The sequence below is a fragment of the Erithacus rubecula genome (assembly GCF_903797595.1).
Source record: "Erithacus rubecula genome assembly, chromosome: 15".
Classification (NCBI taxonomy): domain Eukaryota; kingdom Metazoa; phylum Chordata; class Aves; order Passeriformes; family Muscicapidae; genus Erithacus; species Erithacus rubecula.
In genome coordinates this window covers 16,519,267-16,541,261 of record NC_136667.1, presented here as the reverse complement: position 1 = coordinate 16,541,261, position 21,995 = coordinate 16,519,267, and the positions used below count along the sequence as shown (strand labels likewise).

General features: G+C 46.0%; 1 protein-coding gene across 1 annotated transcript in view; it reads left to right on the top strand.

The window, feature by feature from the left end:
- Positions 1 to 16,681, top strand: part of TRPC5 (transient receptor potential cation channel subfamily C member 5) — a 90,176-nt gene extending 73,495 nt beyond the window's left edge. Inside the window, exons 8-11 of the mRNA XM_079318758.1 lie at positions 12,395 to 12,601; positions 12,728 to 12,769; positions 14,419 to 14,508; positions 15,417 to 16,681. Of these exons, the coding sequence (XP_079174884.1) occupies positions 12,395 to 12,601; positions 12,728 to 12,769; positions 14,419 to 14,508; positions 15,417 to 16,151 (1,074 nt within the window). The 3' untranslated portion in view covers positions 16,152 to 16,681. The remainder of the gene's footprint in view (positions 1 to 12,394; positions 12,602 to 12,727; positions 12,770 to 14,418; positions 14,509 to 15,416) is intronic.
- The last annotated feature ends 5,314 nt before the right edge of the window (positions 16,682 to 21,995 follow it).

The following is a 21,995-nucleotide window of genomic DNA, read 5'->3' as shown; positions in this document are numbered from 1 at the left end:
GAATTAGGATTTGGTGTTCAATTAAGCAGTGCAGGCACACAGCACCAAGGCATTGTGTCTGTGGAAGGCAGAGCAAGGCAAGCAAAGAGTTAAACCTCTGCTTCAAGTAGTTCTTAACTCAAAGGAAGAACTTTTCCGCCATAACTTTGTTGGTTTTTTCCTCAGCTATTACAGACTTCAATAAATACTTACTTCAGGAGTGCCCTGAAGCAGTTTCAGTATTGATTATTTTCAGACAGCCCATTTTTCACTTTTGCCAAACCACAGTTTGGTTACGGCAGACACCATCTTTCACCAGGAAAGCAAACAAAATCCAAATGCAATCCCTCAGATTCCCACACCTTCCATGCTGTTCCAATATGGGAAGATCAGGATGTTTTATACAAGCAGCACAGGACACAATGGGATATTATGCACTGCCAGCTCCTCGTCTCAATGCCACAGACGTGACAGAAATACCAACACCAGGGGATGGGAAGAGGAATTTGTCACCATCACAAGAGGAAGGACAAGGGAATGATGTGAGAGTAGCCAGGTGGCTCCATCATTTGTAAGTGGCAGAAAGTAACTGAGTGGGTGGTGAGGACACTTTATGTGATGGGCTGTTTGTCATCAGAGCCACTCACTGCACCTGAAGTCACACAGTCCTCCTGCCAGTTGCTAATTTTTTCCAAATAAGTGGGATAGTTGTTGTTCCCTTGGCTGCAGGTGCATTTTGGCCCTGGGGGTGCCCTTGGGTGCAGGGAATTGATGTGTATTTTCTGAAAGCCTGTTCCTTGTGGCCACACCTGTGAGATTCTGGGGGGCACGAGCCTCCACCACGACCTTACAGAAAGATGTGAGCCCTCACAGCTTTCAGAGATTCTAACATAAAAGTACCAAGTTGCTTAATACCTAAGGGATCACTTACACCAAAGCAAACCTGAGAAAAATTCCCTCTCACTCCCACGTGTGAAGGTGTTGCAGCCTTGAGTGTGTCCCTGTGTGATGCTGGAATAATGGCTCCAGCAGCCAGTATAAAAGTTACAAAATTGTTCTGTATATTGTATTTTTATCCTCCTGTTGGTTGGTATGTCTGTTATTTCAAGCTAGCTCATCTCAGCTGTCCCTGCAAAAGAGTGCAGTCTTTAAAATTAAAAAAAAAATGTTTCAAGTGTGTCTCTGAGAATAGTCTATGTCTAAATTGGAACTTAGCTGCCAGTGTTTGGGTTGGAGGAATCAGGGCATTGGGCACCAAACTTGGGGTGCAGTTTTAGATGTTGAAATTAAATGCAGTGGATTAACACAAGTAGTTAAGGACAAGAATTAAGAAAATAAATATTTTGCGTAGCAAAACAAAAGCTGTACACTAAACAGAAATGGCACGTGCAGCTAAAAAATAAACAAAACTTAAAGTATAGAGAAATTAGACATGGAATTGTCTCAGTTTTTGCAGACTAGAGAGCTTAAAAATTAAGGCACAGAGAAACATAAAGATTTTTTTTTCTCTGTATTACACTGTTTCCAAGATAAGTTTGGATTTCCCCCAGGTGGCAGTTTCAAACTTTTCTTCATCTGCAAAGCACAGATTCCTCCACTTCTGCACCAGCTGAACTCCCTCAGCACCATGGCAGTAATTGCTACCCAGTTTAATTCACAGCACCAGCAGAAATTCCCTTCCCCACTGTGATTTGTGACCCTTAGGACTGTCAGAAAAATGTTCCTCTGCTTGCACGACCTGCACAGTTAATACCTGGTGGTTTTGCTAAGGAGGAATTTTATGAATCAATAAACTTAGTTTGAAATACAGCAGCTGCCCAGTCCCTGCAAGTGGCAGGTTTTGGGGTGGTGGGTATTTCCCTACAGGGGTAAGGCCACTCCTAAATCTGGACTCAGAATTAAGCTCTTGTAAAGCCTCGGGAAATGTTCATCTCACCAGGCCCATTTCAGTACCATTAATTTGAATTTCTTAGAAATTAAGCTGTCGGTGTTTTTTAACTCTGCAATACAGCAGGAAATGAAATTATGCTCTTGTTGTGCTGCCAATACAAGCTGGGATTAATATTTCTTGAAGCTTTTTATGGTGCAGTGAGACAAGGAGGTTCTGGAAAGAGGATGAAATGACTCTTCCTTGGTTTGCCAGCTGAGTGAAATAGCCCTGTTTGTCCCTCAGTTTTGTGACCCTCAGAGCCTCCTGCTGTCCAGCACACACATCTGCTGCTCACTGCCCAGGTGACACACTCTCACCTTTTCTTTATTCTACAGCACAACTGCAATTACCCAGATCTCAGTTACTGCATCCTAAAACTCATCCAGTGGCATCAGCAGTAATTAATGGAAATGGGAAATTCTCCTGCACTTAATCAGTGACTTCAGTGACACTTGGACAGGCAGAGGGGACAAGGGGAATGGCTTGAGCTAAAGGAGGGTGGGTTTAGATTAGAGATAAGGAAGAAATCCTTCCCTGGGAGGGTGGGGATGCCCTGGCACAGAGCAGTTGTGGCTGTCCCTGCATCCCTGGCAGTGCCCAGGGCCAGGCTGGACAGGGCTGGATCACCCTGACATGGTGGAATGTGTCCCTGCCATGGCAGGGGGTGGATTGGAATGAGCTTTAAGGTGTCCCCCCACCCCAAACCATTCCATGACTCCATGGTTTCTGCTCCATTTCCCCACGGAGTGAATCCATCCCCACTCCCTGCTCCCTCCTGAGCAGCTGTAGCCCACCCCTGGAGCAGTGGGATTGACTCCCAAGGCTCAGTGCCCTCTCTGGACCTTGGCACTGGATGTGGGGGGACTCCCAGCAGAGTTTTATTGCAGCAGTGTTGTTTTGGGATGCTCCCATACAGCCAGGGGCTTGTGTGTGAAATTAGCCCTGGAGCCATGCTCCAGACTGGCAGGCAGTTTAATTGCTTTTTGTTAGCAAGCTAAAGGATTCATTTGAAGGTGTAGAACTGTTTGTCTTTTTGCTGGCTTTGGCCTAATTACATGTAACCCATGGACTTGAATCACATTGTTAATATTCCTCTGGTGTTTGCAGAGCCTCTAAATAGAGGCACTGGATGTGCTGCAGCTTCACAGGCTGCATCTTCTGTTCTTGGAGCAGACAAAGCTCCTTCTCCATCCTAGGATCCAGTCCTGCCACTCCTGTCAGCACAATCAGGAGGTTCAGCCTTTCTGTTGCTTTTAATCTTTGAAACCACAGGTGTTTGTGTCCCTGGCCAAACCATTTTGGGGCTTATTCAGGGCAGATTAAGTAAAAAAAAGATGAGCTTGCAGTCTGTAGATGAGCCCTGGCTGGTTTAAGATATCCCAGGGAGTTTGCTGGCATTTATTTCTGGAATGTTCAGGGCTGGGCTCTGGGGTTTTTTGGGTTTTTTTGGTGTAGTTAACACCCCAGTGCCCTGCCTGACAGGTCAATAACTCTCTGCCCATTGCGTGTGAGCAGCACTGCAAGGTTTGCTCTTGCTGCATGATACAAGCTGAAGTATCCAGATGGAGCCACATAGGTTACAGCCCCCTGCATTATCCCATCTTTTATTTAGGCCTGACAAGCTCAATTAGCATTATCTTGTGCCTCTGCATCAAGGGGACTTTTGTTAGAAAGGCAGGAGAAAAGGAGTGAAAGATAAAGGAAGAATATTACTGAATAAAAAAGTGAAATACTAAAAGGGATTTATCTGAGAAGAGCTTTCCCCTGGTACTGAGCAATGGAAACAGCTATATTACTAAGAATTCTCTGAAATGCAACTTTTTAGATGCCAGTGCTTCACAGATTTCCTTTTCAACACATTGCAATCTTGCAAATAAGTTGATGCTGACCATGCAGGTGAAAAAGGATGCACACAACCACTTCTAATTAAATGGGGATGTGATTAATAACCTGGATGCTTTAGTTCCTTTTGGTGGTCCTGTTCCCCTGTAGCGTCTCAGCTTTTTGGGAGAGAAAACAGGTTCTCTCCTGAGTCAGTGCTATCTGCACAGCTCAAGGTTCCCTTACAGACTTGAGCAATCTCCTGCATTTATAATCTGTCCCTTCCCTTCACCTCAAGGATGTATTTAACTGGTCAGCACACAGGATTTTTAAATTTTTGAGCAATCACTCAATTTCTGGCAGCTAAGCTCAGGCACTGCATTTAGGTGGCTGTGCAAGCAGGCTGCCTCCCAGGGGTGTTGGGCACCTGCTGCTCCCTCTGGTGCTGTGACCTTTACAGGCTCAGGAAAACACATAATCCAGCTCCACTCCTGTGCTGAGGAAAGGCAATTTATGGCCAGTCATAAAAGAGCAGAGCACTGGAGCATTTGGTGCCTGAATACAAGCTCAGAGTCGTGTTCCTGCAAGGAGCAGCATGAGGAGCAGCAGCCTTGCTCCCAGCTGGCTGTTCATAGGAGATAAGGGAATTCTGAGATTTGGGGAGGTCCAGAACCCCCTGCAAAACCCACAGGCTGAGTTTCACAGTGTTCTGCTCCCCTCCTCAGCAGGACACAGTGACTCACAGGCTGGTTTTTGGGTTCTGCCCATGGCTGCAGGCACGGTGGTGGATGGAGTGTCATGGTTTGTCCTTCCCTTTGAAACACAACTGCAGGAACTCAGCTGGAGGAGGAAAGGACAAAAAGCAAGTGCTTTGTACATGGAGTGGAAGGTGGTGAATTCTGCAGTGCTCCTTCCTTCCAGGGGGAGTTTGTGCCAGGGAAGCATCCTGGCTGTGTCCAGCAGAGAATCCAGGGTTCCCATCCACCTACAGTAGGTGAGCTGGAGAACCCTAAAGCCAGGAGAGAGAGCTGAGTTGGATTCCTAAGCACTGGGAATGGTTACTCAGAGAGGAACAGGCACTTTCTTGAGCCCAGCAGTATTCCAAATGTAATGCAGATATGATTTAGCAGTGATAACTTTATGGGCTCTTGTATTGGGTTTGAAGATCAAATCCCAGCCTGACTGCAGAAAAAAAAAAAATCAAAGACAATATTCTGGAAATAGGGCAAGTAGAAATGAGGCTGAGTTTGATTATTTTTTGCCTTAGTTCTAGCAGAGTCATCAGCACTCCAGCACTTTGGGTTAGCCATGCCTGCTCAGCCCTCCAGTGCTCCAGGGCATGTGTGAGTTACTCGATTTTGACCTGGCTGGAGGTAGTTAACATTATCAGCACAGCTGCCCCTTATCTCTCTGACCTTCAGCATGAAAAGAGGCTCTTATCAAGCAGAGATGGAGGAGAGAGAATGGATGGCAGGAAGAACAAAGCCTTGGTGATATCTTCCTCATTGTTTCTTCCTGCTGAGGCTTTTAGAGAGCTGCTTCTCTGCATGACCTTCCCACTGCCCCAATTTATTAGACTATTAAAATAAAAGCTGAACTTAACTGCAATATGACTGCAGAAACAAAAAGGTGTCAGTTCCCATAATTTAACTGCACTAAAACCAGCACAATCCCCAGTTCTCTGTGTTTTCTCCAATATAATATTCCCTGGCCTTCTCATTAGGTGCTCTTATTTCCATCCAAGATGCTGGTGGGAAATGAAAAGTATTTGATATATATCTGTATCTGTATATATAACCTAAATACCTTGTGGAATGCAGCGCATTGCAAGCCATAATAAAAATTTTAATTATGAATATCTTCTGCACATGGAAGTTATAAATAGCAGAGATGCTAAAGCATGCATTTTCCAAGTGCAAACAAACTGATTCCCTGGGGCTGGGAGAAGCAGCCAAGGTTCTGGGCAGTGCCACAGCTCCTGTGACAGCTCTGCTGTGCTGTCACCCAGGGGGGAATGTCCCTGCTCTGGCATGGTCAGAAGCCACTTGTGGTTTTCTTTTCCATTGCAACCAGCCCCATTTCCATAATTCCTGAGCCTTTTTGGCTGTGCTCCAAAGATGGAGTCCTTTACCCACCTTATCTCAAAATGCAGGTCCTGTGCTGTGTCTTGTTGACATTGGCCATTCCCACTTGGGGGGACTTGGACACTGCAAAATTAAGGAAATTTTTCCTGGCTTCCTCCATCACAGTGTGTTCTTTCACATGTGGGATCTTCCCCCAGCTTTCAGGTTTTTCATGCTCACAGTCCCAATGGTAGCTTACCTGCTATATAAAACTTTTGATTTGAGTTTTGTTTCTCCCTTGTGCTCTGTTTGCTTTCCTCACCTAAGAGCCTTGCTGCCTTTTGCCAGACAAGGGCAGCTCTTGCCTGAATTCACTTACCAGCATCCTGGTCCTGGATCTCATTTTTCTTGTTTCTCAGTCCTAGAGTATTCATTCCTGAGTGTTTCCTCAGGACGTAATTTTCTTTGCTGGAGCCAAAATCCCCCTGTGTCCCTGTTGGAGCTGCTCTCCCCTTCACCCACCTGCCCTGCCTGATGCTGCAGGGGATGCTCCAGGTGTGTTTTCCCTTATTTTCCTCTGTCCCAGGGCACAGCTCCTCCTCAGAGCCACTGCAGCTGCCCAGGACTTTGCCTTGTGCTCTTCTCTGGCTGTCTCATCCCTTAACTGTTCTAATTGCTTTTCCTAATGCTAGATTGTCCTCCTTTAGTGATTTTTTCTTGTATTATTTTTGAGACTGATCCTATTAAGTTCTTACCCTTCAGTTTGTCATCCCCAGCTTTGAAAGCAGGCATTTGTTGCCAGCTGCAGCTGAATTACCTATGCATTAATTGACTTTGTAGCTTCCTGATTTTCTCACAGACTTTTTCTTTCTATGACATCTTTTTCTTTGAAAAATGTTAAGCACCATTTATGTCAAATAGCCTGCTTGTATTTTTTTGCTGCTTGCTTCTCTGAGCTTGTCAGCAAGCCCCCGAGCTCTGGTGATGTTATTTCCAGTTTGCCTGACACATATTACAAATTGAAACAGCACAAGAGTTGCCTGTGTGGAGTTCTGTAAAGATTAAGTTTCTCCTGACCCTCTTTCTGCAGTGCTTTCTGCCCAGGACACACAAGGGCATCTTTCCTGTGCCAGCCTGCTTTAATGCCAGCCCTGATGTATTTTCTGTGCTGTTTCCTGCTCTGGGTTGAGCACAGAGCAATAAAGAGGCACGTGGAGAGGGAAATATATTAAATAGAGTCTAATGACTTCTCCTAGGCTTTGCAGCACTGCTAATTATACAGCAAAAAAAGCACCTTTGAAGTTCCTGTGCCTCTGGGGCAACCAGCCTTCCTTACTCAGTAGCCTGCAAGCTAAATGTTCCATCTCCTCCTTCCTTCCTAGAGAAAAGCACAGCTTGGGCACATCCCAATCCTGTGGGGCTGCTGGTGGCTCTTTCTGGGGTGGGAGAGCTGTTCCTGCTGCAGAAACCCCTCCAGCACTCCTGGCACAGCTAGAAAACTTCCCATCCCTCCTTCAGAGAGGCACTGAGCCCCAGCCAGGCAGCCTGGCCCCCAGGGCATTGTCACAGCCATCTGTATCTGCATCTGACAGGCAGCAGCCTGCTTTCCAGCTCAGCCCAGTGCCTGCTGTGTAATAAAACACAAGAAAGGCACACACAGCCCTTTTCGTGCCAGCCAGAGGGATGCTGGAGATCTTTATAGGTTGATCCTTTCCAAGGGGGTGTGGGGTTTTATCTGGGGTTTTTTGGCAGTGGAAAAGTTTGAGGATCTCAGCATGCTGAGCATCACCATCACCCCAGAATTAGGTTTTATAGAATCACAGAATGGGTTGGAAGGGACCTTCAAGACCATCTTATTCCACCTCCTGCCATGGGCAGGGACACATTCCCCTATCTCAGGGTGCTCCAAATCCCATCCAACCTGGCCTTGGACACTTCCAGGGATCCAGGGGCAGCCACAGGGTGTGCCCACCCTCACAATAAAGAACTTTGTGCTGATGTCTCTGCCCCTGGGAGCTGAGGGTTTGAACATGATCCAGAGCAAACCTCAGGGTGCCACAGCTGACTGCAGGGACCCCTCAAAATCCACAGGATGGCCAGAAACCACCCCAGCCCTGAGCCAACAAAACTCCCCAGGGCTTCCAGGGGTGTTAGGAACTTCAGAGCCAGGAGATGGGACTCCTGTCCCATATGGGATGAGTTGCAGCTCCTGTGTCCTAAAGAAAATTCACAATTATTCCCTCCACCAGCTTCTCAGCCAGGAGGGAGCTGGAATACTGAACTCATGGAGAGGCTGAGGAACCTGAGACTGTGGCAGTGGTGCATGCAGAAAGATGAGAGCATCTTCTGCTGGGTCTGTGCTGGCTGGGCCAGGACTCCCTGCTGTCATTTGATCCAACCTCTATGGCCCAACAAGGAGAGGGTGATGGAAATCTTTATAGAAAACATCTTAGAAACGGTAAACAACACATTTTATACACAGAGATAAGGACAGAGATTAGCGCCTGAATTATCCTGGATAATTAGTGTAGCAGGTAATCATTTAAAATCTGGCACATCTGTGAATACATCACTTTGACTGAACTAGAAAATATTTGCTACTGCTACAGTGAAATGGCTTCAGCCATCCCACAGGGAAATCTTTGTGGGAGATTAATTCTCACTTCAAATGGCAGAGATTTGCAAGAGGATTATGTGGCCAGGATGACACATTCACATTGTGATAGGAAGTGAGACAGGTTTTTTTTCCTCACAGCAAAGCTGAGTGCTGGTTTCTTTGAGTTCATGTATTCTTTGAGCTTGAGGGCTCGGCCCTCTTAAGTGTGGAGTATTTGATAGCTGAAACGCTGAACAGTGCTTGAAAGAAAATGGTGACAAGAACAAGGGTGAGAGAGACAGAAGCTCTCAAAGAGAGGACAGTGAAATCCCAACTTAAATTAAAATTCCTAAAGCATCAAGGTCATGCTGGCAAAGCTAGTGAATGTGGAGTTTCAGCTTATTATAAATGTTACCAAAGAGTTGTTATCTGAGAACACTGCATGAGACAGCACAGGTCTGGGAGCATCCTGTACTCACTGCTCAGACTCAGGCAGCTCCCAAAAACGTGTCACTGGGGAAACACCCCAACCCTGGAGGGTCACATTCCCAGCCAGTGCAAGGGTGATGTCCTGGCTGTAAGTCCCAGGTGCTCCAGGTGTGAAGTGGGCACAGAACAGATGCTGAAGTGGTTTTTTGGTACTCAGCACAGGGCGGAGAGTTTGGGGAGCTGTAGCTTTGTGTGGGGATTTTATTGCTTACAGCACTAAGGAGAGCTCTAACCAAGAAAATGCTGGTTTCCTGGCACACAAAGACATTGTCAGTAAAACTGAAGTGTCTCTTTGCTGTATATTTCCAACACAGAACTGCTGCCAGGAGCTCTCATCTGATTTGCTCAGGTTCGCTAAACATCAAGGTGAATAATTGAGACAGGCTGAGTTTGTAAACCCTGGGGAATTTGCAGCAGCAGAACAGAGAAGGGAAGAAAAGACACTTAGAGCTTTGTGCAGAGGGTCCAGTCTGTCTTTTTAGAGAGGTTATAATGCACCTGTTGATAACACAAGAAGAAATACAGGTGGGGTGAAGCCAGCATCCCCAGCCCCACCCACAGACACTCCCAGAGCAACAGGGATTTGCTCAGACCAGCCTCAAACTTACTAAGGAAAAGTCTTGCTAAGCTCCACAGCACTCAACTCCTAGGCAAGCCCATGTAGCCACAGAATCCAGAATGGTTTGGGCTGAGATCACCTTTTCCAACCCTCTGCCATGGGCAGGGACATCTTCCATGAGCCCAGCCTGGCCTGGGACACTTCCAAGGATGAAGTGTCCCACCCAGCTAATTTTAAATGAAAGAACAAAAAGTGAAAAAACCCCAGCTTTGTGCAGAAAAGCTTTTTAAGCATTTCCCTTCCTTCCCCGAAAACAAATTTGCAACCCCCAAGGTAGAGATCTGCCTTACCTTCCTCTTCAAACAGCATCCAGCATCCCCTGGCAAGCTGCATCTTCCAGGACGTGCCCTTTCATGGTGTGCTGAAGGAAGCTGCTGCCAAGCCAGCACTCCTGATCCTCACTGACACTGAGTTTTTGATGGGCTTTTGTAGAGGGGAGGGGTGCATTGATCACAGAATATCACAGAGTTGGAAGGGAGCACATTCACACCTACTCCTGTGTTAACAAAGAACTTAAAAGATCTCTATCCAGAATAAGTCTCTGCACTCTCCTTGGGTTCCTGCCATGCCCCAGCTGCCCCAGGCAGTGCTGCCTGGTGTTTGTAGCAGGGCTGTGAATTCCATGCAGCTCTTCCCCTACAAAATGCTGTAAATGCTCAAACCAGCCATGTGCAGCTGCCACTGGGCTTTTGCTGGCAGTGAGCAGGGAAGTTTTGGATATCAGGAAAATTTACTTTTCCTGAAGAATTGTCAAGCACTGGCACAGCACAGGCTGCCCAGGGCAGTGGTGTCCCCATCCCTGGAGGGATTTCAGAGGTGTGTGGATGTGGCTCTTGGGGTCAGTGTAGCCTTGGGGAATGGTTGGAGTTGATGATCCTAAAGGGCTTTTCCATGATGAATGATTCTGTGTCCAGGTTAAGCACAGAAAGTGCAGCTCAGACCCCTTCTCTGGAGAGATCTGCTCTCCCCTGTCCCTCTGGACACACCTGAGCCCATCATTCCTCTTGTTTCAGCTCAAGCTGCCCGACCTGGAAAGGCTCAGGTGGAAAGATGAGCATGAGGGAGCTTTCAGGTTGTCCTGTGGGCTGGCAGGTAGAGACAAATGAACTAAAAATGAGCAGGAGTTGTTATTTTTATTTGTTTCTTTGGGGTTTTTTTGGTTTTTTTTGTTTTTTTTTAAATTAGGTTTTGTTTTTGTTTTTGTTTGTTTGTTTGTTTATGGTGGCAATTATTCCTACTTCTACAAACTGCATTTTTTTACCACCCAGGACTTCATTTCCAGCAGCACCAACTCTTGATGCTTCACAGCAATGCTGCATTTATGGGGTCTGATGGTGTGTGAGGAAAAAAGGGCATGACAGGCTGCACCTCTGAGTTCCCCTATGGCTTGCAAAGAGCCCCTGTGGTACACTGGCAGGGGACAATGATGTTCTGGGCTGCTTCAGACCATCTGCAGAGATGAATGTGCTCCTGGGCCACTGAGACAGTCGTTCTAAATCCAGGGCTGCACATAATTTGAATGCATTACCAAAATGGAGTTCAGCTGCACCTCACTGTCAAAATGTGAGCATATTTTACCCATGTCAGGGCACTGGAGCATGGCCAGAGAGCCAATGTAGTAATTTTTTGGGCATGATGTTCAGCCACATTTTATTAAACTCCCTGTCCTACACTTCAGTGCCTGTGAGAGCTGCAGCCCTCGCTCAATAAGCTGCTTGTTCCAACCTCACTCAAATCTCCTTGGAAAATTAAAGTCCTGCATTGTCCTTTTCTCCCTCCTTGTGCTGTTCCTTAGCCTGAATTGTTGTGGCTTTGGTTTAATCTCGTGTCAGATGCTCATGCAAATGTTGAGCAGCTGAAATGTCACAACCATCAGCCCAGCACTGTCCTCTGCAGTGGTGACAACACACAGATGCACCAGTTCAGCTCAGTGTACTGCTCTGAGCTGTGTTCAGCACAAATTATTTCCCTCCCTCTTCTGCCTGATGTCAGAATTTCTGCAGAATGTACGGAAGAGAGTTTTTCAACTTTAAAACTGGCACAAAGCAGCATGAGATCTCTTCTGGATCTCTGCAGCATCTCTGGCTGCAGGGAGCTACTTCTGCCCTGATGTTGGAGGGAATATGCACTGTGTTACTGGGCTGGCTCATTAAAAATTGACTAAATAGCAGAGGCTGCTCCCCAAACCCAGCTATTCTGAAGTCTGGGAGGTCTCTTCCATAACTCAGCATTCCATTCTTGGGGACTGCATGGACCCTGTGTCTACCTGTGCAGCTGTAAAATGATGCTGGGATGAAAAACAATAGGGCACAGCAAACCATCATGGTGATAATATAAATGCAAAGAAACCCCACCAACCTAAGAGTAAAATATCTCCTGGCTTCTGTAAGGATAATGCAGAGGCAAGATGTAAAATACTGCACACATAAAATGTGTTATTTCCTTATAAGAGCAGAATTAATGGAGGCTATAAAAAACAAATCAAAAACCACTATGGAAGACCTTTTTCCCAAGGAAGAATATGAGAATTCATGGGATTTAGACATGAGGAACAGTGGTTTGTGATAATAAAAGGGCTAGCAAAAAGCAAAATAAGAAATGTGTTTTCTTGCTTCTTGCATTGGTGAACTAATAAGCACAACCTCTTCTGGCCTCTAGCACATGGAACTCTCCTTGCTGGGTGTTGCTCTCCTCTCATTTCTCAGTATTTGGCATTTTTTCTCTCCAGCTTCATTTCACACCGATTTTTTTGCACCCACCCCCAGCGAGGGAGATGCCAGAGTGACCCTGCTCTGCCTGCAGCTGGAGAAACCCCTCCCTGCTCCCAGCTCCCCTCTTCAGGCTGGCTCTGGGATGCCCTGCTGCAGCTGCTGATGCTCTCTGCCCTTCTCCCCCAGGACCACGCCGACATCGAGTGGAAATTCGCGCGGACGAAGCTCTGGATGAGTTACTTTGATGAAGGAGCCACTCTGCCCCCTCCTTTTAACATTGTGCCCAGCCCCAAGTCGGTCTGGTACCTCTGCAAGTGGATCCACAACCAGCTGTGCCCAGGTGATGACTCTGATGATGAGCAGAAGAGGCACGAGAACCTCAAAACATTCACAGTAAGGAGCTCACGGGCTTGTGCTTCCTTTCTGGAGGGTGCTGGGGAAATTCAGGGTCCTGCTGCATCATAACTTGCACAGAGCCACCAGGAGCTCTAAAAAACCCCTGTCCCTTTCTCTTTGCAGGAACGACACGCTGACAACCTGATTCAAAATCAACATTACCAGGTAAACTCTGGGCCACACAAAGTTTTTTACTTGCTGTTTCTTTTTCCTCCTCATTTTCCAATACTTCAATTTCGGCTTGTTTCCAGAATATAGGTTGATAAGTGTAGGTCCTCTAAGAGGATTTTGCTTATCATGGATTAAAGCATTTCCTCATTGGAGGTGGATGGTTCAGTAAATCTGTCCTTGCCTTTCAGCCTCTCTGGAATAAGGGAAAACTTGCAGGTGTCAGCGTGGCTGCTGAAGTCAAGGTCATATCCCCATTGCCATCAGGCTGATTAAAACTATTTCTGCAGCATTTTTACACTGTTGAATTGTTCCTCTCTTGCTCTTTTTTCGTGAAGCACCCCTAACTCAGACTGTGGTTGGGATATTCTTTTGTTTGGGACAGCTCAGGAAGGAGGAATGATTCCTTTGTTGAATGTTACTGGTTTTTTTATTCTCAGCCTGCCTGTCATCAAGTACTCATTAAATTCATCCTACAAAAGGATGAAACTTTATTAAAAACACCAGCTCCAGCCCTTGAATTCAGTAGGATGTATTATGCCAGCATGCTGGAAGGAAAAAAATTCTCCAGAATGTTAGGTGGTACGTTAGGCTCCACTGCCAAAAGCCATTAATAATTTGTCTTACTTAAGACATCTCCTGCTTTCTGAAGAGCACTTTTATCAGAAGTTGGTGGTTAACATAATTAGTCACCTTTGACAAGTGACATATGGTTCTTTCTGACATCACAGCACAGCTTACAGCTACGACACTGGGATCTCTTCAAAACCTCCCAGCAGAGCTTTGGTGCAGACACCATCTTCAGCTTGGTGCTGCTCAGACGTGATTAGCAAGGGGGAAAATGCAGGGCAGGTTTGGAGCAGTCTCTTCCCTGCTCACAACAGGCACAAACAGCCCAAGTGTGTTTTGGCTGGCACAGATAAATGTGCAAGCTCGAGGCACCAGGGAGGGACATGAGCAGAGCAAAGTGGAGCTCATCCAGCCAAAAACATGGAGTGTAGCAGACAGGTAACACAGAGGAGTGAGAGTCCCTGGAGAAGTCACTGAGAACTGATTTGGCCCTTCCAGTGCTGCCCACAAGGATGGTCCAGCCACCCTTAAAGGAGTTTTGCCCTTAGGGAACACCCAGGCAGCTGCAGATGTGGTTAGAGGTGAATGTCCATTGACCCATGGGGTCCTGGCTGTTCTTCACATTATTTATTGCTAAGATAGCCTCCCTGGCTTCAAATGCTCAATAAACCACCTTCAAATGCCAAATTTAGCTCACCAGGACACGCAGTGTGCACACAAGAGATTGGTAATTGTAAAACCTTTCAGCAACTGAGATTAAAGAGCACATCTAAGAACTGCTTGGAAGAACTTCACTCCAATATTTTTTTTTCTCCATGACATGTACATGTACAAAGCCCAGTGCAAAATAACTGCTTTACCTTTAGTTAAAAACTGAGCAACCATAAGATGGAAGCTGTATCACCCCTTCCCAAGGTTTGCTCTGCTTAAAAAGAAGCATTTTGTTTCTAGTGGTGAGTGTTTTTTAGGCAGCAGAGTCAGGACAGCTGCTGCTGGCAAGAGCTCAGGGAAACACAGCAAGAACAGGGCTTGGGCTGAGCTAGCAATTGAATCACTTGGATTGTTTCCTATTCCAGGAAGTGATAAGAAATCTTGTGAAAAGATACGTCGCTGCAATGATAAGAACTTCCAAAACCAATGAAGGTTTAACTGAAGAAAACTTCAAGGTAATTTATTATTCCTCAATAATAACTTGCGGAGTTTACACTAACTAGTCAAGGTGATTTGGGATCTGTGGAAATAAGATTGTGATTGGAACTGGGAATATATCTGCTGGGGTTTTGTGGGCAGAGTGAGTTATTACTGAATGTCTTCCTATATGATCACCTGTCCTTGGATACTGCTGGGAACCAGGGAAAATGCAGCCTTGGAGCTTTGGGTTTCTCTGCTCAAGGACAAGAAATTATATCAATGATTAAACACTGCTGGAGATGTGATGTTTTGCATAAAGCATGTTTTCAAAGAGGTGTTGCCTTCTTGGACCAATGAATCTTCTCTATTCTGTTTTGCACAAGCTACTCTATATATAAAGTGTAGTGTTTCTTTAAATAAAGCTCTTTCTGCTTCTCCATTACACAAAGAACTTTTGTTGCATTATCCTTTCCACCACCCCTATAGCCTCAAATGCAACAACCACCTCCCATATTTTAATATACAATGTGCTGTGCAGACAAAAGCATTGGAAAAGAGTAGGAATGAAATATGTGATTTGAGTCAACATCACATTCCCAATCCTAATTCAGACAGAGCCAAAGAATGGGTTGGGGTTGATGGATATTAAGAACACTCACCAACAATTTTAAAGTTGGGTGTATCAGCTAGATAGAATTTCTGTTGTATTTCTTTCTTCTGTAACTCTTTTTTTATCTGACTTTTTGGGGTGGGCAGAGGGGGTTGATCAACAGGGCCACTCCCCAGCCTTTGCCCGTTCTCAGCACCACAACACATAATTTTTGTGTGGCACTGGCCATGGATGTGATGTTCCTGTGTGATTTGGTATCACTCACTGAACATGGTCCTTCCTTCATGTCAGACAAGGCTGCTGGGAGTCACTCCTGTCTCTTTTTTCCCCAAGGAATTAAAGCAGGACATCTCGAGTTTCCGCTATGAAGTTCTTGACCTCCTGGGCAACAGGAAGCCCCAGAGGAGAAGTTACTCCACCAGCAGCACAGAGGTGTCCCAAAAGGATGAAACAAACGAGGATGGTGCTGGAGAAAAATCCAGAGCCAAGAGCGTGTCTTTCAATGTAGCCAACAAAAAAAAGGACTTCAATGTGTCTGCTCTGATTAAAACCATGTCTGGGATCAACATGGTGGAAGAGAAGCCAAAAAGCAACGGGATCAGCAAGCGCTCCTTTGTGAGGAATGGGAACAGAGTGCAGAGACTCTCCAGCTCCAAGAAGGAATCCTTCAAGAGACTAGGGCTGCTCTTCTCCAAGATGAACGGCCACGTCCCCGAGCCCAGCTCTGAGCCCATGTACACCATCTCAGATGGCATCATCCAGCCACACTACATGTGGAAAGACATTAAATATTCTCCCATGGACAGAGAGAGGGAAGAGAATTGTTCCAAAAGTGAAATTAACCTCAATGAGGTGGCCTACAGTGGGAACACGAGACTTACAGGACAGAGCAAGGAGTGCCCTGTGGTTTGTACCAGCTCCCTTCACTGTGCTTCCAGTATTTGCTCCTCTAACTCCAAACTTATAGACTCGTCAGAGGATGTGTTTGATTCATGGGGAGAGGCCTGTGACTTGTTTATAAACCAGTGGAAAGAGGGGCAGGAGGATCATGTTACCACTCGGCTCTGAGCAAAGCTCTCTTGACTCTTACTGGAAAACTCAGCCAAGTATTGGTAATTGTTTGCTCTCATCTGGTTCAGCATCACTGTTTCCTTTTCTGTCCACAGGTGAAAAAAAAGTGTAAACCTCCTTATGTTACAGCCTATTTTATAGCATTCTGCACCTTTTTTAATTTACTTTTTTTTTACACTCACTAATACTAAACTAATGGTTTCACCATTTAAAAGGTTGCCATAAACCACAGGAATCCCTTTGGATGCAGTCTTAGTCTCCAAACCCCACAGGCTTCAGGCATGCAGGTGGCTGAGGAAAGGATTTCTCCAGTGCTCCCATCATCAAACCCCAGCTGGATTTCAGTGCTGCTGTCCAACACCATTGACTCTGCATCCTGCTCAGTTTTCCTCATCAACACAAACAGCTGTTGAGCAAGAGGCTGAGAATCATGCTGAAAATATTTGTTAAAAGGGTTTCTACCTATAACTGGGTTTTTTTTGTTTTTGTTTTGTTTCCATTAAGCAATATGACTTCTGATTATTTTGGTTGTGCTTGTTTTTTCAGGCCACTCTATTAATACTGTAAATTATTACTGAATATGAGACCCCTTTGATCATCCACCTGGAACATATTTTTGTTTTTGCTTATTTACCTGATTTCCCTTTTGGGGACCTTCCAATTAGACTGACAGTGGGAGCCAGCACCTGGCCCTGCTTCCAACTCCCGTGTAGATGAACTGAAAAGAAAACAACCCAAAACAACCCTGGCTGCTTGAAATACAAACCTCAGAGTCGTTTCTAATAGGCTGAACCAAAACCCAGCTCTAAGCCTTGCCCTTATTTTGCAGTCCCAAATTTTACTTCCAGTGCTGCTTCACTTTTTGCTGCCTCTCTGATGGGTGTCAGGGAATCCATCTCCTGGGGGAGAGCATCTCCCCTGGCCCCTGAGCTGCAGGGCTGAAAAGCAGCCTAAGCATGAGCAGCCAGCTGCTGGCACAGCTCTGCAGGTCCTTCCCTGAGGTGCAGCAAAAAGGAGTGTGCAGGAGTGGGGATCTTTTATTACCTTTTATTTTCTTTTATTATCTTTTGCTTCCCCAGCTGAGGGAGTGTCTAGACAGGGATAGCACTGTCACTGCTGCTGTCCCAAGGAGCATCAGAGGGGGGGGAAAAGACAACCCTGTCAAGGGCAAGGTGGTTGAATTCTTAACAGGAATTTTTAGGGGGTTTTGTTTTAATTTTTTGAGGTACTTGAAGTTTCTTCTGCAGTGATGCTAAGAAACACAGATGATTGGCACTCAGCATCACCTCAGAGCTGCTCTGGGTCAGCTGCATCCTTGGAGGGAGCAGGGCCTGCCCAGGAGCTCGGGAATGGTTTAATTCCTGCAGGGCTCTGCTCCCAGGAGGGTTCTGTGAGCTCCAGGGATTCCCCAGCAGTCACATCACCTGGGAGCTGGGCTGGGAATTGCCTCTGGAGAAAGGTGCTGCTGGAAAATCTACACCTGCCACTGCAGCAGGTTTCAGCAGCAAGGGGCAGGAGCAGCTCTGCTGGCAGGAGCAGAGGGATGAGAGATGCTGGAACACCTGCAGCTGGATACTCTGCCCGAATTTTAAACCTGGCTCCTTCCTCTTGTGAGGGAAAACTCCCCTTGTGGGGTTTTTCCCTGGGGGCATCTTCACCCAGGAGATGGAACACAGAGAGAAATGTGAGTGCTGCAGCAGGTCCTGGGGCAGAGCTGAGGTGCCAACACCTGAACTCATGGAAAGGTTCAGTGCAGACCTCTGTGGGCTCCAGGGCAGCCCTGGTGTTGAGATAAATCAGCAGCAAGGGGCAGAGACTCAAAACCACTTCTGTATTCCTTGCTTGTAATGACAGCAGTCTGGATACCAGCAGGGAGTGTAAAACCCCAAATATTTAAGCCTCTGGATGTGTTAGTTAAGGCAGAGTGAAAGGCATTTTTGTATCAACAGATTTCAGGCTTTCACGCTAATTGCAGGGTTAGAGTTGTCTTTGAAAACTGCATTTCCTCTTCCCTCATGGAAGGCTGAGCAAACTGGCATTGGTGGTACACGAGGAGATTTGTAAAACCCCAGGGAGGGGAGCAGCTTGCTGATCATTCCATGGGGAAATCAGGCACCCCTGGCTGGAGGAGCAAATCCATGGAGAGGGGAGAACCACAGAACCCACTGGGGCAATTCTCACAATAAAAACCCCACAAGAAACCAAACCTTGCACATTTCAGCAAGGATAAACATCAGCAGGGGCTGCTACAGGGGGGAGAATTCCAGTCCTTGGATGCCTCACCTAACCCAGGCTGCAGCCTGTGAACTCTACTTGACGTGGGGCCAGCGAATCTTTGTGGCATTTCCTGGGTAAGGAGGAAGAATGAAAACAATTCGAGTGCAGTTATGCAGATTACATCAACTGGGCTTGAAACCAGGCCAGAAATTGGGTTTTATGTCCTTGGACAGAGGAGAGGATTTGAGAACAAGCACATAGCTGCTGGTGACGCTCACTCCAACGCATCACCAGGTACAAACAACACAAAGAAATGGAATTAACTCTGCAGTGCTGCCCCCAAAAATGCAAAAATCCTTCCCTGCAGACTCTGTGAGTCACGTTCTCCTGCTGTGTCTCGAAAGGGCAGGGCTGGGAGCTGCCACATCCAGATCTGCAAATTGAGCACATCAAAATTTAGCTTCAGGTGGCTCCGTGGCTGGGGCTCCCCTGGGCTTTGTTTCATGACTGAGATCCTTCCTTGCTCCCAGCTATGAGCTGACTTTGGAATTCAACACAAATATTTGATTTGGCTCTGATTAATACATGTGTCCAGGAATTTGCAAAACTCAAATTGGTCCCCCAAAAGGCAAAATTCTCTTTGATTGTATCTATGCATCCCTGTTGATAGCAATAGACTTTGGAGCAGCTGGTGAATTATTATTATGTTAAAACAGGAGCTTCAGGGGAGTGAAACTGAAGTAGCTTCTGAAAAATACATTTGATAAAAAAAAAAAAAAGAACAAACCAACCCAGGTTTTGCTTAATTCACTTGCAGCACAGTATTTGGGACTTGACCAGTATTTTTCTGCTTTCAGTTGCTCAAAAAGGAAAACATGTTTTAGTGAAAGTTCTTATTTCCTTCAGGGAAATCAGTGGATGACCCCTGCTGATGGAACACTTGAGTTTCTCCTGTGAGGAGTTAAACTTTTCCTTGGCTCAGCTGGCTCATACCTGGCCTTTATTCTGTGGGCTTCAAGAAGGATTGTTGTATATATGCACAGAGTTTGGAGTTAGGAAAAACAGAGATCTCAACCATTTCCCCTTTCTTAGGTTTCTTAGTGTCATTTTCACCTGGCTTTTTAAAGCAGCACAATGGTCATGGGATTATGGAATGGTTTGGGTTGGAAGGGACCTTAAAGTTCTTGTTTCAACCCCCCTGCCCTGGGCAGAGACCCCTTCCATGAGGCCAGGTTGCTCCAAGCCCTATCCTTGGACACTTCCAGGGATGGGGCATCATCACCAATTAAAAAATTAACAAATAACACCCAGGGTTAAGAATTCAATAGAGCTGGGAGGTGTTTGTACTCAGGTCAGAGATTACCTAAATTGCTTCAGAAACAAGAAATTAACTGAATTATCTGTGCAGGTTATTTGGAAAACTGCATTTGTACATGGCTCACTTGCTGGTTAATATGTAAATATTGCTGTGTTTGTAGCTGTGTCCCCTCAGAGGAAGCATGGGCAGTGTCAGAGCCAGGAGGGAGCTCAGCTCCACTCCCTGCTCTGCCTCTGCCCCCCCTGTGACCTTGGGCAAGTCACTCAGCCTCTGGAATGCCTCAGTTTCCCCATCTGTAAAATAGGGATAATAATACTTACCTACCTCGCAGGGGGGGTTAGTTCATTATTTATAAGCACTTTCAAATTTCAAGGCGCTATATACAGTATGTAGTTAATAATTGGTAGCAGTAGTATGTACTTTTATTTTCTTACAAACTAATTCAGGTTAGGATTTAACTGTATGTCTGTTATGATAATTTTCCATGTAGGAAACTTGCATGGTTTCCCCATGAAGGGAATTTAGGGGACTTCTGCAGTAGACAGAGAGCAGGAGCAGCATACCCTGGAAGCCTAAATTCTGACACCTTTGCTTTTGTGATTTATGCCTCACCCAAAATGTCACCTTCCTGTGTTTGTGTTCCATCCCTTTCCCAACAGCCCATGTTAACATGATTTTTAGCAGAAACAGCCACTGTAAATATTAAGAGTATTTAAATAAACATATTAATGTATGAATATTAACCCTTTTAAAGAGGTTAAAATTGGTTGGTCCAGCAGGATTCTGAGCATGGGGGGGGGGGGCTCCACAGGCAGCTCAGCACTGCACACCAGGATACTGGGGTAGGGCTAAAGGAAGATTTCACATCATCACCTCTCTAATAACCACTTTTCATCCCACACTGGCAAGGACAGCTCAGCTGGGTGCCACAGGAGGGCAGAGGGAGGCTGTGGCTGCTGAGGAGCCTGAGGACTGTCCCCTGCATCCCTGGGAGGGGGCTCCTCACCCAGATTTCTCTGTACAATATTCTCTAGTGTTTGCTCTGGATGGAGGGCTGTTTGAGCAAGAGGAGCCCTAAGAGGGGAGTGGCAGGGTTGGGGCACTCTGAGCTCCTTGCTGGGACCTGGATGTTATGCACAGGGGTATCTGCACAGATACAACAGTGCAGACAAGGGTCTGGATCAGCTCTGGGTTTCCAGCAGCTGGAAAACACCCAAGCACTCACTGCTCTCACACCACTATTTGTTTATCCCACTTCCCTTCCCAGCTTTGCTTTGGTGTTGCTACTTTCCTTTCCAAAGGACCAAAATCCCAAAGAAAAGTGCATTTCAGTTAACCTGGAGGAGGTTCACTCCTGGCTGAGTGTCCATCCTGCCCCACAGACAAAGCTCTGTGCAGCCTCAGAGGATGATTCCCAAAGGATCAGGAACCCCCTCCCACCAGTGCTGCAATTCCACACACAGAATGGCAAAAAATAATCAAAAGCATCCCAACCAGCAGGGCTGCCTAGAGTTAATGAAAGTTGTTTTTTAACTGAATTCCTGGAGGTGTTTTTGGGGTGGGTGCACTGCAGGGATCTCTTCCTCCCAAGAGGGACTCCCAGGTCTCTGCACTCCCAGCTGAGGGCTGGTCACACCTTCCCAGGTGTGCTGGGAACATCAGGCACTCTAATTAAATGCCATGGTAAAATTAATTAGACTCAGTGAGACTGTGGTGGATAATAAATCCACTCTCTGGAGAAGCATCTAAAATAATCTGTCCCCCAACAGAATCTGCAGTTTTCAGTGAAGGTGTGACTTGAAATTGCTATAAAGTCACTCCCTTACTGGATTTTTTTGGAGGAGATAGAGAATACTCAAGGCTAGCCATATCAGCTTATTTCCTAAATATTTATAATTTGATTAAATTTGAATTTCACACTTCTTTCCTCATTTCAGGCCCTTTTTACAAAAGAGTAATTTCTATACTATTCATGGAACTGCCTCCACCCAGCCCAACAACTGCTCTGGAGGCAATTCACAACCAAGAACCATTGTTCTAAAAAGAAAACCTGTTTCATCTAAAAAAGTACATTTAAAAAGCAAAAAAGCATTTCATCCTCATCTTCCAAACCTTTGATAGCATTTTGTGCTTCAGGGAAACTCTTTGACCCACTCTTTTTTTTAAGGTGTGCAAAGCAAAATGAATTCCCCAAACCAGGTCAGCAACAGAGCTCAAAGCACCCAGAATTTTAGAACACTGTGATACCTTGAGCTGACAGAGCAAGAGGCCTTTTGATTATAAATCGTTGTTTTTCAGCAAGGGGG